At 39.0% G+C, this 18357-nt stretch overlaps 1 protein-coding gene across 5 annotated transcripts in view; it reads right to left on the bottom strand.

The window, feature by feature from the left end:
• The window catches only part of cacna1g (calcium channel, voltage-dependent, T type, alpha 1G subunit), a 156453-nt gene that overhangs the window by 103690 nt on the left and 34406 nt on the right, over positions 1–18357 (bottom strand). For all 5 annotated transcript variants that reach the window (XM_068304859.1, XM_068304861.1, XM_068304860.1 and 2 more), the window contains exon 3: positions 11043–11140. In XM_068304859.1, coding sequence (XP_068160960.1) covers positions 11043–11140 — 98 coding nt within the window. The remainder of the gene's footprint in view (positions 1–11042; positions 11141–18357) is intronic.

The following is an 18357-nucleotide window of genomic DNA, read 5'->3' as shown; positions in this document are numbered from 1 at the left end:
ATTATTCTGCTAATTTTAGTTGTCTTTATTCATCACAGGGTCTGAGATCACCATTATTGTGCAGATCTGATCTCAAATCTTTGACATTAACAGAGATTTATTATGAGGGATTGTTGATAGTTATTTGGCACTTCCACACATTACTAAATGTATAAAAATATTTGTGGATTGTAAAAGGAGTTTTTCGTGATTGATTGCTATTTTGATTGTACTGTAATCTAAATGAAGTCATCAAACAACACATCAAGTTAATAATAGGGACAACTTTTCAGTCGACAACTTTGGCAAATGTTATTATCCAGGAAAGGATCCCTGTTCATCCCCCGGATGAGTGAATATGTTGTCTGAGCCTCTACCGACCTGAATAACGTGCTTATTCCAAGTGATCAACATTTCATATTCAATAACAATCATCTCTCCGCCTGTGCTCCCTATGCAACCACACTGTGGGCAGCTGCTCCATTCCAATATGACCAGCAGACAGGTGTCTGTTTATGATCAAGGAGCAATCTGTTGTCAGGCAGATTAGGTCGGTTTCCTCAGCTCTCCTGTCCAGCTTCAGCTCTGACCTTGCCAGTAATCTGTGGACTTCGAACTAATGGGGTTTCTGAGTCAAGACCTAGCGTCCACCTGCGTCTCTTCTTGTTTGCTCTGAGTGGACAGTAACTAGCCACATGTAGGTGACTTCAGACCCAGATGACTTGATGTCCCTGACATGGAGATACGCCTCTGTATAGGCGAGCCATGTGACCCAAAAAGAGAGTACATGCAGAAAATGAAAAGTGATGGAGAGAAACAACAACAGAGTCCATCTTATCATTGTTTACTTGCTGTTTTATATACCCCAGTGACTTCACTTCTTTTGCGTATGATAGTTTGTGTTGAAGTAAAACTATTTTATTCAGTTTTGTGCTTCAACTGTGCACAAACTCCTTTCTACAAAAAAAATTCCCTCCTGTATTTGAAAGTGTGTGTTTAGACCCACATCTGACCTTGAGTGCAACACTAACAGCCACTTTGTGATCTAGTATTATCACACACACTGGTTTCCAATTTAAAGACGCACAATCTCCAACTTCCCACCATGAGATTATTACGACAGTCTGTTCATAGTGATGCTCAATGGATTATAATAAGGCAGTCAGAGACTGCAACATCCTGCGACACCCCTGAATTCAAAATTTTATCATCACCTACTTTCATAGGTCATGGTCGTTTAATAAAAGACCAATGATCCAACATGAAACTGGTGCATTCTATTTGTCATTGAGGTTTCAAAGATGTGTACCTAAAAAGGTATAAAAGTGAAAATGTGACGTTGACCTAATTTTTCAAGGTTAAGGTTGTGATCTAAATTGTATCCCCTTGCCTCACTGAATATAATGCCTTTTGTTTTGTCTATCTCATCCGGTTCCTGAGATAAGTGCAAAAATATTTCAGGATAGACAAGGCAGTCAGAAACTGCAACATCCCGCGAAGGGTGGGTCAAGGAACCCTGAAAGTAGTACCTGATATGTGCATAGCTTTGACCTTTCAGAGTAGGTCGAAGCTGTGCACTAGCCTTGGCCATAGATCAAAGCTAGTGCATAGGTATATCAAAGCACTAGCTTTGATCTATGGTCCTACAATGGCCTTTGTATCTTACCTCTCTATCTTACACTCATCTTTCTATCTTACCCAGTTCCTGAGTGTAAGATACAAAGTTTTCTCAAGGTCAAGGTCATTTTCATCCCCTTTGCCATCCGAGTAATCTGCTTTTTGTTTCATCTTTCTATCTGCAACAGTTGGTGGACATACGAACGAACGGACAAATGAACGGACGAACGAACGGATGAACGGACGGAAAAACGAACAAATGGATGAACACACGAACACTGACAATTACAATACATTACCGCTTTGAAGCGGGATGTAAAAATATCTGAGACCATAGATCAAGGCTAGTGCTTTGATCCATGGTCTTACTCACACTGGCCTTCTCCCTCGTCTGTCTATCCTATCCGGTTCCTGAGTGTACAAAAGTTGATATTTGAGCTTGACCTACTTTTCTCAAGGTCAAAGTCATCATCTCATTTTCATCCCCTTTGTCTCCCCTTTGTCATCTTTCTATATGCAACGATTGTGAAGATATTTGGTGGACGGACGGACGGACAAACACACAAACACTGACAATTACAATACATCACCGCTTTGCGGAATATAATAAGCACATTTAATGGACAAGATTATGCATCACCTAAACAGATTAAATGTAACGGCGTGGGAAATGTAGTGCCTCTAATAACAATATGTGCGTGTTTAAATGTACAATATCTGAATTCTAGGAGAATTTCTCTTGTCTGTATTAGGCCACACCTTATTGCAGGATCTCATGAATACAAAACACCAACAACCAATCAAACGCTTGGGTGACACTAAGGACCATTTGGAGTCACCAATATAAATGTATTGCATTTTTTGGTGATTGGAGCAAGCGGAAAAAACCTACACAGACCTACAGGGGGAAAATATACAAACTCAGCCCAGAAAAGTCACCAGTCCTCGAGAGGATTTGAAACCATGGCCTTCGTTCTGTGAGGCAAAAGCAGTATCCACAGCAGCACCACCAAGTGAATCATCAATTTTGATAAATTACCTTTTTCAGGACATATTTTGTTTGAGATTTTCATAAAATTTATGGATCCACAGCATCCTGGTTGATATGAGTCATTATTTCAAGGGAAAGTTTGTTTTATTCAGCTTGATGATCACAAATAACTAATAAAAATGTTGAATCACAGTATCTATCTTGTAATACACATGTCAGCTTGACATTACAGTAGCTTAAAAATAAAGCTGGACTGGAAATATAGTCAATAAAAGAGAATCTCTTCACTTCATGATCAAAAAACCATCATCCAAGCCAACAGTTGTTGAAGGTGTCATCCTAAAAGTCAGCCAACATGACCCTTTATTTTTAGCATGGGATGGATTGATAGAGTAGACAGATTACCTTGTGACATTCTTTGCCTCTAGCAAACAATTCACTCCTCTGAACTTCTCACATTAAGAGTCTTTTACTGCTCCTCTACTATTCACAATCCCTGATCAAATTCATTGTGACTCCTCCGGGTCTCCCTCTCACCTTCACATAGCGACACAATGGCGTAAGTCAAGAGGTGACTTACAAGACTCATTAAGAATAGAAGCAGGCAGCTCTTTAATTAAAGTAATGATGCTCTGCAAACCATGTGCAATAGGAAGAGGAGGAGGAGGAGGGCATGAACATGCTGGGAGGTCAAAGATATTGTGTTATTGTTGCTGCCTGTAGGGCTTATTGGAGCAGAAGCGTGATACAGTGTGTATGGAGAAGGCGCTGCTTTGGCACTATCTAACAAAGTGTAGTGAACATGATGAAACCCACGGCATTACAGATGCATGGGTAGAAATAACATCACGCATGTGATGGCAATACAGGTCTGTATGCATGTAAGTGTGAGATAAAGCTTGTGTGCCAGTGTCAAAGAGCTTTGGGGGATGGCACATACTGAGGCTTACGAATAACTTGTCTGTTTCCAAGGTCACCACAGACTGTGTGTTGACAGAAATGTGTCTGTGTGTGTCTATAAGGGCTGGTGCCATGCTTACAGCGCTGATTCATCCGTAAATGCTTTCTCTAATGAGGCTTGGCATAAAATGTTATATCCAAAGGAAGCAGGGAAGCATGTCAGCATTTCATCCTGGTTCTTTTGCAGGTCTGGCCTATCATGACAACACTGTGACGCCACACTGTATTTGCCTTCTGGTATGAGTCTCAAAAATCTGGCTGATGTTTAGTCCAAGTTTTTCCAGTCTCTTATTTTTGCATATTAAGAAATCCTTAAATGATGAATGATGCATGGGGAAAACAAAGACAGTAGTGTCTGACATGGTCCTGTTATGCTCACAATCAGCACTTTAAACAAAAAAAACTTTGTTTAGGATTGTATCTCAAATTGTTGATTTGGATTCAGTGATGTTTGAGTAAATATGTGTTAAGGTTGACAATAGTCAAAAGAGATGTATTGTTCAATCAAAAAGGATGGATGTCGCAGTTTTCTATATTCAGCTTATACGAGTCAATTTTTAAAAACTCTTTTGTTGATATTTTTCATTTTGTAACCAGTATTTTCTTTTATTTTCACAATGCTGCTTCGTAAATCTTGCACCTCTCAGTCTCTATACTGTCTGAACAAATGTTTGCACTCTTGGCGTGCAGGGTTTCTTTGTTTCCCTGAGATTAATCATGTTGATGTCAAAAACAAGGGAAGAAAATACACTAATCTTAATTTGCAGGCTTTGACAACTGATCAGTTGTCACCTTGAGGTACGCATTTTATTTTCCAAAAATTTAGTTTAACTTGGAAAAAACAAAACTGCAGAACTGTTTGCAGCATTTTCAAATGAATCTATTATTTTAGCCTGAAGACAAAAGAACATACAGTATACTTCTGTACCGTATAGAACCTTTACAAAGAACACAATAATAATATTTCCACGATCACAATTCACAATCAAATGCCACAAAAAGTGCTCTCCACTTATATTTATTTTAGCAACTCAAGTAACAAGTAACATGTAGTCGTCTGTAATCAACTGCAGTCGGTAATAGAACTATTCTATGCTGTTAAAAAAAAAAAAAAGTTGAAATAACTAAACCATTTTGGGGTCTGTGGGGTCTAGAAAATAGATTTGTTTTGTTTCAGAAAAAACAGACAATTCTGAACACATCCATGACCAACTATTAACAGGGAATACTAAAATGGACACATAAGTGTGTCACAAGTAGTTATGTCAACTCTGGAGTATCCAGAGTTGACATAACTCTTTTGTTGGTCGGTGCTAGATAAATGAGAGTAGTAGCCAATCAACAGGCAGGAAGTGGGGTGGAATGAGAGGGTGGAATGGTGACACATAATGGTGACACAGCATAAGACTGGGTTTTGTTAGCAGCCAGTGGATGGAGACTGAAAAATGTATCCTTCACTTTCACTGGCAGCAGTGCCATGTTAATGCATCAATCAATGCCAGAGCCCAGGACATGGACACCAGCCCGTGAACAATGTGTTCCCTAGAACAAGTCCAGGGTGTGTCTCTCTCTCTATCTGTGTGTGTGTGTGTGTGTGTGTGTGTGTGTGTGTGTGTGTGTGTGTGTGTGTGTGTGTGTGTGTGTGTGTGTGTGTGTTTAGATGACCTCCATTCACCTTCTGTGCCAGGACACACTGATGGTAAAAAGAAACAGACATAGAAAGAAAAGCAAAGCCAGGAGATGGAATAAACCAAAAAAGGTTGTCAGTACCAGCTGATCTGCATCCTCAACTATTAATGCATCTCAAATATGGATTGTGTCAGTTGTTGATTTATTACGTCATTTGTGCACTCAAGAGAGAGTAGTTACAGAAGTTGCAGTGAGGCACTTCCTAATAGGATTCACAATGCTCCATTAGGAACAATTTATCCATTCACATTGATGGCAGCCTGATTAAGTTGTGTCTTTCCTATTGGTTATGCTGGTAATATCTGCTTTATTTGACAGGTGCTCTATTGCATTGACAGGATCCTCATTGTATCACAGTCACACCAAGATTAACAATTAACCTGTTGAGCATTTAGCTGCTTTACACCTGAATGCTGAATGCAAGTTCATCTCTTAGGAACAAAAACATTATGTCACTACATGTGTTAACTGTTAAACTGCATTTCACACTAGTTTAGAATAACCTGGAGTCAAGATAATTGAATATCAGATGTCATATGATATGAAATATAATGGGTCACTGTGCTTAGTAGCTACTCCAGTGTTTTGAATTTACACCAAATTATGTTGAAGTAATACTTAACAGCTGCAACAGCTGCTATTTTCACAAAAAACTCCCGTTACCACATGTGGAAGGGAAGCTGAATCACGCAATCCCGTCACGCAATTTCCATTTTTGGCAAACCTTGGAACAGCGGTGGACACGTTAAAAGAATAAAGGATGGTGTTGTTTGGTATGTTTTGCCAACAGTTTGATTTGGAGTGCAACAGCTCAAAAGCTTTCACATGGATAGGTCTCAGCAGGGTCACCAACAGGTTTTAACGAAATACCCAAAATAACAGACAGATTAATACTGGTCATTGTGCAGTTGTTGTTTTTTTTTACATTAAAAAGATTAGATAGCATGCTGGCACTCTAGATTTGACCAATTATTGTGTTTTTATTTAGGTTGCATCTGAGATCAGAGATGATGAAGAGCATGGAATATGTGATTCACCTTTTTTTGTATTAAACTTTTAAACATTTTAATACAGGATTCCCCTTAATAGAGCATATACTGATGGTACTAACAATACTGGATGTAAAAGTGCATCAATGTGAATTTTAACATTGAAATGCAGGGAAACTCTGCAGGAGCACAGAGGAATAAAGTAGAGGAATACTCCACATCAGACAGATTCTAAATTGTAGGGCTACTCTGATTTACATATATAATTCAGTGCTGCTGCATCGCAACCTTCATCAGTATTGTTGACCTTTATTGTAATATTCCTGTTCCAATTACACAGGTCATAGTTCTTTTTCAGTACTTGGCAAGATCTGAAAGTGCAAACTGAAGCTTTTCCACCGTGTTGCTGACCTCTTACCTCAGTTAGTGGAATGAATCAAGTCCACAAGGTGGTGAATTAATTCTCATTACCCAAAGAACCAGAACACCAATGTATTCATACTGAACGAATTGAAAAGTGTTGACATTTTACTTTTTTCTAGGATGGTGGCTATTTCAGATCATTACCCGATATAAAAGACACTGAATGATGAAGATTCCAGCTTTGCAGATAGTGTCTGATCTGACTTCCGAAGCTTAAGGAATGCATAGCATGTATATCTTGAATCACACCCTGCTCCAACCCAGCAAGCTGGACTTGACCTTTTGAAGTTTGAGACCAGGTTGAGATAATTTCAGTCCCAGAGAATAGTTATTGGCTTTACCAGAGAAAACAGTGAGGCTTCAGAGGGGAACCACCTAAAAGATGGTTAGATTTATGTCTTTTGACAAAAAATCCTAGTTAGACAACTGATTTTCAAGTCAGGATCGCAACATATCCTCAACAGATTCTCTATTTGCTTGGTCTTGCCAAACATAGCCGACCAGCTTTTAGTACCATCAAACGTAGGAATGCTCCAGATTGGGTGAAGCTTGAGCAAATATCTCAGTCTGAGATGTTTTTGTCAACAATAGTGTTGCTTGAACTACAGAATGTGTTAATTGACAATTGTTTCACCTTTTCATTGTCTTGTCTCAGTTGTCAATCAGCATTTTCAGTTTTTGTTAAAAAATTGCAACAGAGAAAAGCATTCAATTCAAAATGACCTTAACTTCGTGAGATATGTCCAGCCTGAGTCACAATGAATGCTGGGTGCTTTTTGCGAACTTTGCAAACTTGAAGGACTGAAGGAACGGTGTGACAAAAGTCATACTGTTGACACAAGAAATGCAGAGGGGGGTTCCTGTCACCATCAACTCGCCAACTAATGACATTTTCACCCACGCCCACAAATCACCCATACGTTAATGCAGGTTGTGTTTAGAATGGGGGACACGGCTGGATGACTGTTTGCTCTGAGTGTTTATGATGTCTGACGAGCAGCGTTGGGGGCCCGATACTGTATGACAACATTGATTGAGATGAGGGTGAGGTAACAAGAGTAGATTTCCTTCATCTATCTATGTGGGTTAAACAACTTCATGTAATATACTTTATTCCATGTACACACAAACACATCGCATGGAAAATCACCCTATAGCAAACCCTTATGAGCACTTGAGGAGCTAATGACATAACAAGGGCCTGTATTTACATGAAACCACTGCAGGGGGTGGAATCAAGAATGAATGCACCCGATGGGCTGCTGGGTGGGTACAAAAAACAGAAATACTTAATATACTTAACATTAATGTGTGCACTGGAAATTCAACTTCTCCTGATTAACTTCTAATGGAGACTAAAGGAGGAAAAGAAAAAGAATAAATAACTTTTTTGAGGTAATATAGATAACTAGTTTATATAGATACAGATATAGAAAGGAATAAAGAGTTTCAGCTTGCATCAAGAAGTCTACCTGATGTGTGTGTGTGTGTGTGTGTGTGTGCGTGCGTGCGTGCGTGTGTGTGTGTGTGTGTGTGATGCTATGAAATGTAGTCCTTTAATCAAAGGCAGTGAGTTGGAAAATTGCATATAAATCTGTCGGAGTCCGAAGCTGCCTAGTGGAGAGAGCCTAAACACAAAGATACAGTTAAAGCAGCATGGTGGATGGGGTGTTCATGACCTACATTCCACAGCAGTGTAAGAACTCCGTCACCAATTATAGCAGGAACCATGACAAAGTAGTAGAAGTCCAATATTAAGATAAGGTACAAATATACCACTATATCTTTCGCTGCGCCAGACTATTTATGAGGCTAGACTTTCTGAGTCCTTAATGTTTTAACTGCCATTATGTAAGGGAACACATATCGGCTCCATCAGACATAGATGTATGCTCTTTGTATTTAATACCATCGAGACTGCTGCAGAAGGGGGTTTGACATTTTTGAAGAATTGAAATATTACGTTTTAATGACATCCGTACATGTCTTGGTTTCCAGTAGTGTGAGACCTTAAAATATCCTCTTAATCTGGGAAAAAGGCTGAAGATACAGACAGAAAGGCCTTTTACTACTGGTGTTTAACATAATGTGTTTGTTCCTCTTGAGCCTGGCTGTAAATCTCAGCTGACAGAGCATTTGAATGGAACTCTTATACCTTAGTAAAGTGTTATACTGGACACAGAGCACGAGAATTTGTGACTAAAGTTCAGATAAGTCTACAAATTGACATCATGTCCATGTCTGTGAATCTGAAGCAACAATGGGCAACCAGTTATCTTAGACAGGATTAAAGGCTCAACTTTTGCTTGTAAGTTTTAGTGTTCATGACACCACAGCTTCATGTACCTTGTTAGCAAACCAAATGCACATATTTCCAAAAATGTAGAACTATTCCTGTCATGTCAGATGTTGTGAGCAACTACAGAGGAATAAAGCTGATGAGCCATACAATAAAGTTATGGGAAAGAGTAGTGGAAGCTAGACTAAGGGCAGAAGTGAACATTTGTGATCAGCAGTATGGTTTCATGCCAAAAAAGAGTACTACAGATGAGGATGTTGATAGAGAAGTACAGAGAAGGCCAAACGGAGCTGCATTGTGTTTTTGAAGTTCTGGAGAAAGCTTATGACAGGGTGCCCAGAGGGGAACTGTGGTACTGTATGAGGAAGTCTGGAGTGGCAGAGAAGTATGTTAGAGCGATGCAGGACATGTATGAGGACCGTAAGACAGTGGTGAGGTGTGCTGTAGGTGTGACAGAGGAGTTCAAGGTGGAGGTGAGACTGCATCAGGGATCAGGTCTGAATCCTTCTTGTTCATTACGGTGATGGACAGGCTGACAGACGAAGTTATTCTCCATGGAATATGATGTTTAGAGATGACATTGTGATCTGCAGTGAGAGCAGGGAACAGGTGGAGGAGAAGCTAGAGAGGTGGAGGTTTGTCCTGGAAAGGAGAGGAATGAAGGTTAGCCGCAGCAAGACAGAGTACATGTGTGTGAATGAGAGGGACCCAAGTGGAAGAGTGAGGTTACAGGGAGAAGAGATCAAGAAGGTGGAGGATTTTAAGTACTTAGGGTCAACAGTCCAGAGCAATGGAGAGTGTGGAAAAGAGGTGAAGAAGCGTGTACAGGCAGGATGGAACGGGTGGAGGAAAGTGTCAGGTGTGATGTGTGATAGAAGAGTTTCAGCTAAAATGAAAGGAAAGGTGTACAAAACTGTGGTGAGACCAGCGATGTTGTTTGGTCTAGAGACAGTGTCACTGAGGAAAAGACAGGAGACAGAGCTGGAGGTAGCAGAGATGAAGATGCTGAGGTTCTCTCTGGGAGTGACCAGGATGGATAGGATCAGGAATGAGCACATCAGACAGACAGCACATGGAAGAGTTTTTGGAGATAAAGTCAGAGAGGCCAGACTGAGATGATTTGGAAATGTCCAGAGGAGAGATAGTGAATATATTGGTAGAAGGATGCTGAGTTTTGAACTGCCAGGCAGGAGGCCTAGAGGAAGACCAAAGAGGAGGTTTATGGATGTAATGAGGGAGGACATGGAAGTAGTTGGTGTGAGAGAAGAGGACGCAAAGGACAGGGTTAGATGGAGGCAATTGATTCGCTGTGGCGACCCCTGAAGGGAAAAGCCGAAAGGATAAGAAGAAGAAGATTCCTGTCATGTCAGATGCATTGAAAGAGCTGTAGAATAGTTCGATTTTCAATACTGAATTCTTTATTGTTCACCTTTAAATCTATGCTGTGGAATTGTTGTATTCATAAGGACCCAATTCACAATTAAAACTTGCGTTTCAATACTTTGTCATTGCAGGTACCCAGCAATCATTCATGAACACAAATTGGCACTAGTAGTAGGCAAAAAAATCTGCTTGAGATTTCAAGCAGATCACATCATGAGGTGGGATTTCCCTTTGGATCCCTTCGGTGACAGAGATAGGTAGAGATAGGGATGGGGAGGAGAGAACAAAACGCCTTGAATCATATGAATTTCAAGCATTAAGAGGATAAAGATCTAAACTTACCCCTTCAACATCTTTTCTTTTAAATTACATAAAATGACCTGACCGAAAACTCTACTGAGAAGTTGTGTTAGTACTGATTATAAAAAACAAAAACAAAAAAAAGAGGATTGTTTTAGGGGCAAGAAGAAATAATGACAAGAAATATGATATTGTTTAATATTAACTAACAGACTAAATTAATAAGGTACAGAGCCCAACAGTACTAAGATCTCAAAAACAATTAAATATGTATGATCAAAATCTTATATACTTGTAAGTTTGTATCCCTATAGCATCCTAGCTTTAGTTTAACATCCACCATGTATGTATATCAGAGGAAGAGTGTTTTGATATCCCAAGCAGGAGTGTCAGTCAGCGGGTTTAAACTCACTCGGCACTCGGTTGATGGCTCTCAGAGGTCTCAGCACACGAACTGTCCTCACTGCTGAAAAGCTGACATTCTGCAGGTTCAGAGAGTATTCCAGCATCCTGGAAAAACATGGAGAGGCAGAAAATATGTATAAATACAACAGCCACAATCCATACTTTAATACTTTAATTGTTGATGGGTCTTCCCACTCTTCTTGGAATAAAAAGACAGAATAAATAACAGCAATGTTACATAGGCAATTATAAGCCTCACATATTATATGGTCATAGGCGGGTTGTAATTAAACACGTAATGCCCTGACTCACATTTGTATTCTCCTCTGCTACACACATTCTGAAAAACGACATGCTTTCATTCCAATGCATTTTGGATTGCAAATAGCAAAACAGATATTTATAAAAACACAAAAGACACACACACGCACAATCCACATGCTTGTGCTTGTATGTGCACCACAACATGCACACAATGCTAGCGTGTTTCCCAAACACACTCTTATAGTTGCATGGGCCCTCACCCGATCAACCTTCAAAGGAGTAAGCAGTATATGTGCAATCACTTTGAGAGACGTCAAGAGCGAGTGAATTAGTTGTCATTGAGAGAAGATTCTGGCATCGTTGGTGCATAAAAGAGCACAATGATATCAATCTACACTCTTAACAGCCTCTTCAGCAGGCGCTCCTGGGCTGAGATGGGAGGTTAGAAGGACAGCACATTGAGGAGAGAATGACTGCGCAATGCTTGGAAAAACAATTTGCTTTTTTCTTGATCAGTGTTTATCGGCGTCTTTTCTCACACTGTGTGTGTGTGTGTGTGTGTGTGTGTGTGTGTGTGTGTGTGTGTGTGTGTGTGTGTGTGTGTGTGTTTTGTATGTGTGTAGCAGATGCTGAGCACATGTGTAGCTTGAGGGAGGGTGCAGATGAAGGAATTCCCTACTCTCACCAAGTCCAAGTCTGTCCTTGTGACAAATCTGCAACACTTCTGGAACAGTGCGTGCATTTTTGTGCATGTGTGTGTTGTGTGGATTTTTTGCATGTGTGGATGTGTGTGTCAGGTAATTTTTAGTGCAAGAATCTCCTTTAGTGAATGTTTCCCAGAGCAAACATCTTCAGATTTGAATATTTTCTCAAACAAACCACTATGGAATGCATTCGCTGTCAAATACATCAGTGTTTTATATATACAGATACTTTTTTTGTTGTTGTATTTTTTGAAAATTCAATCTGTCTCACTGTTTTGTAGTTTTCTTGTGGTACTGGGTGGCTTCAGTGTTCTTTAGGTTTGTTTAGTTTACAGTCGCACATGCTGATGTCACAGGAGAAGAAAAAGAAGACTTCTGGAGATGTTAAAAGCTAGAACTAAGGTTCAACATGAATTAATGTTTTTGGTAATCAGCAGGTTGTAGCTTCTCAGTTGTTTCTTTTCTCTGGTTATGGACTGTTGGTCACACACGCCATAGATACCCTATCACAGAGAAGTTAACGTGATTTATTTTATATAGTTCTATTATTTTAAAAATGGGTTAACTAAATATGTGTGCACAGAATTAAGAATCATTAGTTAGCAAATTTACAAAAGAGTGTGTCAAAATGTTATTTAAAATTTCCAGAAAAACTAGAAGCCTGTTGACTTCTAGAATGTTGACAAGGAGAATCACAAATCATTAATGATAATAAATATAATAAAACAATATCAGCTGTCATCTGATTGTTAGACTATATATGTTAGATAGGTAGAGAAAATGTATTCTCTGTGATTTTTTTAACAAATATAATTATGCAGTAAACTGTAAAATTGAAGTCTATAAAAAAGTCTTGCTTAATGCCAAAGACTGGCTATAAATACCCTGAACAATATAATGCAAGCATTTTGTCAGACAGAATTACATAAATAAAGATAAAAATACATGATGAATGATGTCCGTTGAAAAATAAAAACTCCGTGCAAAAACACTTGCTTCCCCTGATGAGAGCCAGATGAAATTTGGAGTGCTCAATGAAAGCCGACCCAACTCTCGTCGTCTGGAATAAGAAACAGACGAGGAGAAATGGAGTGAATCAAACAAACGATGGATGGAAATGACAGGAAGTCGTGCGCTGTTTTTGTCAGAGTTTGTGCCAGCGTCGATGATGCTGATACAGAGAAGGGCAGCGGGACTGAGAAATGAGAAGCAGGAGAGGACGTGGGGAGGTCCAGCCTTAGAGAGAGTTTGCGTGAGGAGACCTCCCAACCCCAAAACACACAAAGCAGATTTTCACATAGGGAATGGAATCAGGGATGAAAACAGCTTCAGATCGTATCACTCTCACTGTGGTATTACTCTTCTGCCTATTCTGATATGGAGACATTTTTTAAAGAATGGATTCAGGGGATTTTGATGAGTTGTGTGTGCAGAAAATCACACAAAAAACATGCATGTAAACACGCGTGTATACACACATGTATACACTCATCTGTCTGATTTATGATGTGTATTCATCTACTTGTCCATTGTCTGGCCATCTCAATCAACTCCACTTCCTGCGACCCCCAGCTTCCTGTTAGATCCTAAGTAGTTTTAGGCTTCTTATCTGATGGAAGAATGAAAAGGAACGGTCGATGGAAGGATGCGCCAAAATGGTAGAACAAATCAAATCAATCCCGAGACAGTTAGAAGGAGATGTTCTCAGGAGACTTTTGCTTCATGATTTCCCTGGCTGAGCTTCCACCTCCATATTCTTATACAAAGCATGATGGATAGACTGAGACGTGATGAGAGGAACTGACAAATTTTCATGGAGTTGCTTCAGTTTTCATGCTTGATTTGACGTTGGGGAATTTGTTTTTACAGTGAAGAAACTATGTGATAAATAATCTTGTAATTACATTTTATTATGACAAATTGATGAGGCCAGTGAAGGCACATCGCATTGTTCACAAATGGGTCTAGATATTGTGCAATGTGTTTCAGTGTGATGGTTGTGGAGAGGATGTCTACATCAGACACGATGAACATGATCTAATATGTACATTAATGAAATGTACAGGTCTGATAAGTAAAAAGTTTATTTTGACATAGGTTGACATAAGACTGGTACAACATGTTGTAATGTAGGATAGCATTAAGATTGGATGCAGCAATCCTTTTTTTTTTTTTACCTAGTTTTAATCAAAAATACATTTTATTGATTGATGATATTTTTTTACATTGACAATAAATCAACAAATATTTGTAACGAACATACATGCTAGAGTGCCAAATAGTGCCACAACCACCTTTTTTTTTTTTTTAGCTTCTATTAGCATACTGTTTTGTTTTATTGCCTTTTTTGGGCATGGAACTCTATTCTTCTCAATTGTTGTTAAATTCAGACACAGCTCTAAATCACAGTCACACACTACATAAATAAATATTCATGTTTTCAATAATACTAAACATTTTCATGCCAAAATTAGCATTTGGACTAGAAGCATTCATCCACCAGAAACTGAGTCGTAGTCATAAATATTGGGTTATAAACTTTGTGGCAGTCATTTGACATTTCTTGGAATAAAAAAATGGGATGTTTTATTTTCACGCCAAGTGATTTATTAATCCACAATCAAACAACTTATTAACTCCACTCCACTCTTATTAGTTTTATTAGATCATTGGACTACAGTACTTTACTCCCGATGCAGTAAATTCTTCATATTACTCCATACGGTCATATATCTCTTATGCCAAAGAAACTACATGTGTGAATAGCGAGAATTTTCTTCATAGTCATGTATGAAGAAGAAGAAGAAGTATACTTTATTGATCCCTCAGGGGGAAATTACAGACAATTACTGTACACAGTGTGATTCTCTTCTTCTCTTAACTCCCAAGCTAGAGAAACAAGAGTTAGTGGTCTATGCTACTTGGCTCACATGTGTTTCTGATAGGAATAATGCATAAATCCTCATTTGCCTATTGCCTGCAGTTTATTCTTCCATGGTAATTTAAAACACACTTCGTACATACGGTACTTCACTTTTTATAGTGAAAATGATGTGAAATTTTCTATAACGGAAAAATAAAACCAACCTCCAGATCTGTTTAGCTTAACATATCTTGACCAGTGCTCCATTTTTCCACTAGATTTATCGAATTCTGTAATTCTACAATAAAGTCATGGATCCATCCTCTATCTGGATCAGAACCAAGCTTTGGTCCAAGCTTAACTTATACCCGACTTTTCAAGAAGGATTTGTTTATCTGGCAAATGACATGAAAAATAAAGTACTCTAATTGATTATTTATATTTCAGCACGCAATAATGCCAAAAGTTAATGAAGGTTTTCAAAAAAATCAAAACACATTAACAATGTCTGTTTATATTTGTGTTGGGTTCCAGGTACTCAGAGCTTCAGAGCAGAACCAGAGCATCATGGTCGGTTACACTGATTTAACTATCAGCACTATGGCTGAACACTATCCAGCAATAAATCAGTATTAGATCATTTCTTTCAGTGGGAAGCACAACTGTCAATTACATGAAGTTTCAGATTTCTAACAGAAATCTAAGTTAAGATTGAACAGTGACATTACTTTATGCAGTAATGTCACTGCAATCAAAAGTCTTGGTGACGAGGCAAACCTATAACACTACTGAGTCTTTACTACTGAATGAGAGCTTGAACTTTAGGTGAATTCAGCTTTTTATGTCTGGAAAGTAATTTTTCATTAATGACTAAAGAAGGATTTGTTCTGTTTTAAAACACTCTCTTTATGCTGTTTTACCCTTTTCAGCTTTATGTTTTTCACTCTTCCAGCATTCCGTTCCTCCCTACCTACCTCCAATCAGCCATAATCACTGTGCGGACCGTCCTGTAACAGGGACGTAATCTAGCTAATGGAGAAGAATCCAGGTGGATAAGGACACCCGGGACAAGGAAATGAAGCAGTACAGTCCTATTTTTAATTAACATTTTAAGGGAAGGCTGACATATGTACTGACATTCTTATTTAATGGCCTTCGATGCTCATGGTTATTGTATCCTTGTCCTCTTTCTCTCCCATTTGGATGGCAACCTCATTTGTTCATGGTCCATCTCTCTCTCTCTATCTCTCTCTCTCTCTCTCTCTGTCTCTCTCTTTCTCTCTCTCTCTCTCTCTCTCTCTCTCTCTCTCTCTCTCTCTCTCTCTCTTTCTCTCTCTCCGATTCTGCTTTCGAATGAATGACTAGTTCAAAAGTCAACAATCATATTTCTACCGGAGTACATTCATTCAATTTCTGCTGCTTCATCTGCCATAGCGGGTCACGGGGAGCTCGAGCCTATCTCAGCAGGCATAGGGCGTGAGGCGGGGGATGCTCCGTTCACGACGCCAGTGCACCGCGGAGCCACACACAAAGACAGACAACCATGCACACACACACTCACTCCTACGGGCAATTTGGGACCGGCCAATCAACCTGAAGCACGTCCGTTTGGAAGTGGGAGGAAGCCGGAGAACCCGGAGAGAACCCACGCAGACACGGAGAGATCACGCAAACTCCACACAGAGCGGGACTTGAACCTGGACTCGCCGTGTTATGAGGCATATAGACTATTGACTCTGTTCAAAGTGAAGAGAAGGGATCCCAAATACATGAAGCATTCTTATTGATATGCTTTGTTGTGCTTAATGCCACATGTATGAAAATAAAACAACGATTATCACTTAACATTTAAACAATTGGTAATACAGTAACAACTTTTTTTAACTCACTATGCAGGATTAGGCTAGCCGTTTCCCTCTGCTTCCAGTATTGATGCTAATTGAAGGTAACCATGTCCTGACAGCAGCAGCCTCTTGCTCTGACTGTAAAGTCAACAATAAATGCTTCAGCGTTTCTAAGCTTTCTTAACACGGCTCTTTATGTTAACTTTAGTCATGTGACAAAGGTCGATAATTTTCTCCTATTTAGTTACAATACTATCAGGTTTGTTTGTAAAGCATAGTAAACTGCAAGTCTAGAAATTTCATTTTTGTCAAAGAAAACTACATTTTTTAATGTCTAGTTTTAGTCTATGGGAAGTAAAAACTACCAGGTCACTTTTTTTTACCTTACAGTTTATTTACTGAAATCAAAACCAACATTTGTTTCCTTATTTTACTGTAATTTCACTTCTAGATATTTATCTGGCATTGTAAAATGTGCCTCCAAACAAAAGCATCAATTCAATGGCAGAAAGCAAGATAAAGTTTAATTTAAAGGAAAGAAAATGTAGATTAATTTTTTGAGGAGGAAAGTTATAATATATATGGTGCTTATTTATTTGTTAAGTAAATATCTATGAGGCACATAAGATAATATAAATAAGTTTAATTTAATGAAGCTTCTTCAGGTGAAGTACCTGCGTCACTATTGATCCTTCTCTTCCACTTTTTATATGTTTAATTCTGTATACTCATTTACCCACTTTTCTCTCTGTGTTTCCAACCAACTCCACCACCCTCCTCCATTCAAACATTTGTTCTTCCTTCAGCTATCACCTAAACTGAGCTGGAGCCAATCCAATGTGTCATCAATAAATCACGGGGGGAAAAAAACAGAAGGAAACTTTGAAAATTACATACAATGACCAGGGCCATTGTCAACATGATGAGTGTGCCAATGTGGCTCCTTTGCCAGGCTGTTGTCAAATACTGTATAATGAAAACCTTTCAGGGTTAATGATTTTTGCTATTTTCCTGCTTCAAATGTCTCCTCTGAGTAACTCTCAGAGGTCTGCCCAACCTGCAAAGCAAGAGAAACAAAAGACATTTCCTTTGTAATGTCTTGTGAGTTTGTTCTTCCCTTTAAAACATTTTCTAAAGGTGACTATAGTGTGTCATTGGCTCATCTACCAATGACGCTACCTCATGGAGAAATATACAAAGAAATGAAAGTAGAAGCAGATAAGTAGCTGACTTCATAAATCTGAGCCAAATTACGAAGTCTTTCTTTTTTAGCCTTCTTCTTCAGTTGCCTCCATCTAACCCTGTCTTCTTTATCCTCTTCTCTCACACTAACTACCTTCATGTCCTTTTTCACTACATCCATAAACCTGCTCTTTGGTCTTCCTCTAGGCCTCCTGTCTGGCCTAGAGGAAGTCAAGTCTTTCTTTTTTTTAGTGGTGTGTACAAATGTCTGGTAACCAAGCACCCAGTAGTCTTAAGGTAAATTATTGATTTGCTTTATTTGACATGCTGTATTTCCAAAACACCTCATCTTCAGCCCAGTCATATTTCCATGAATTAAAGCAAAGCTTGCCGGATCAATCAATCAATAGACTGGTATCTGATGTCAGTTGGACATCCACATAATGATGATACATGATGCAAGAT

Source organism: Antennarius striatus, chromosome 21 (assembly GCF_040054535.1).
Source record: "Antennarius striatus isolate MH-2024 chromosome 21, ASM4005453v1, whole genome shotgun sequence".
In the NCBI taxonomy this organism is placed as follows: Eukaryota; Metazoa; Chordata; class Actinopteri; order Lophiiformes; family Antennariidae; genus Antennarius; species Antennarius striatus.
Note: the sequence above shows the minus strand (reverse complement) of the source record. Positions and strands in the feature narration are given on the sequence as shown.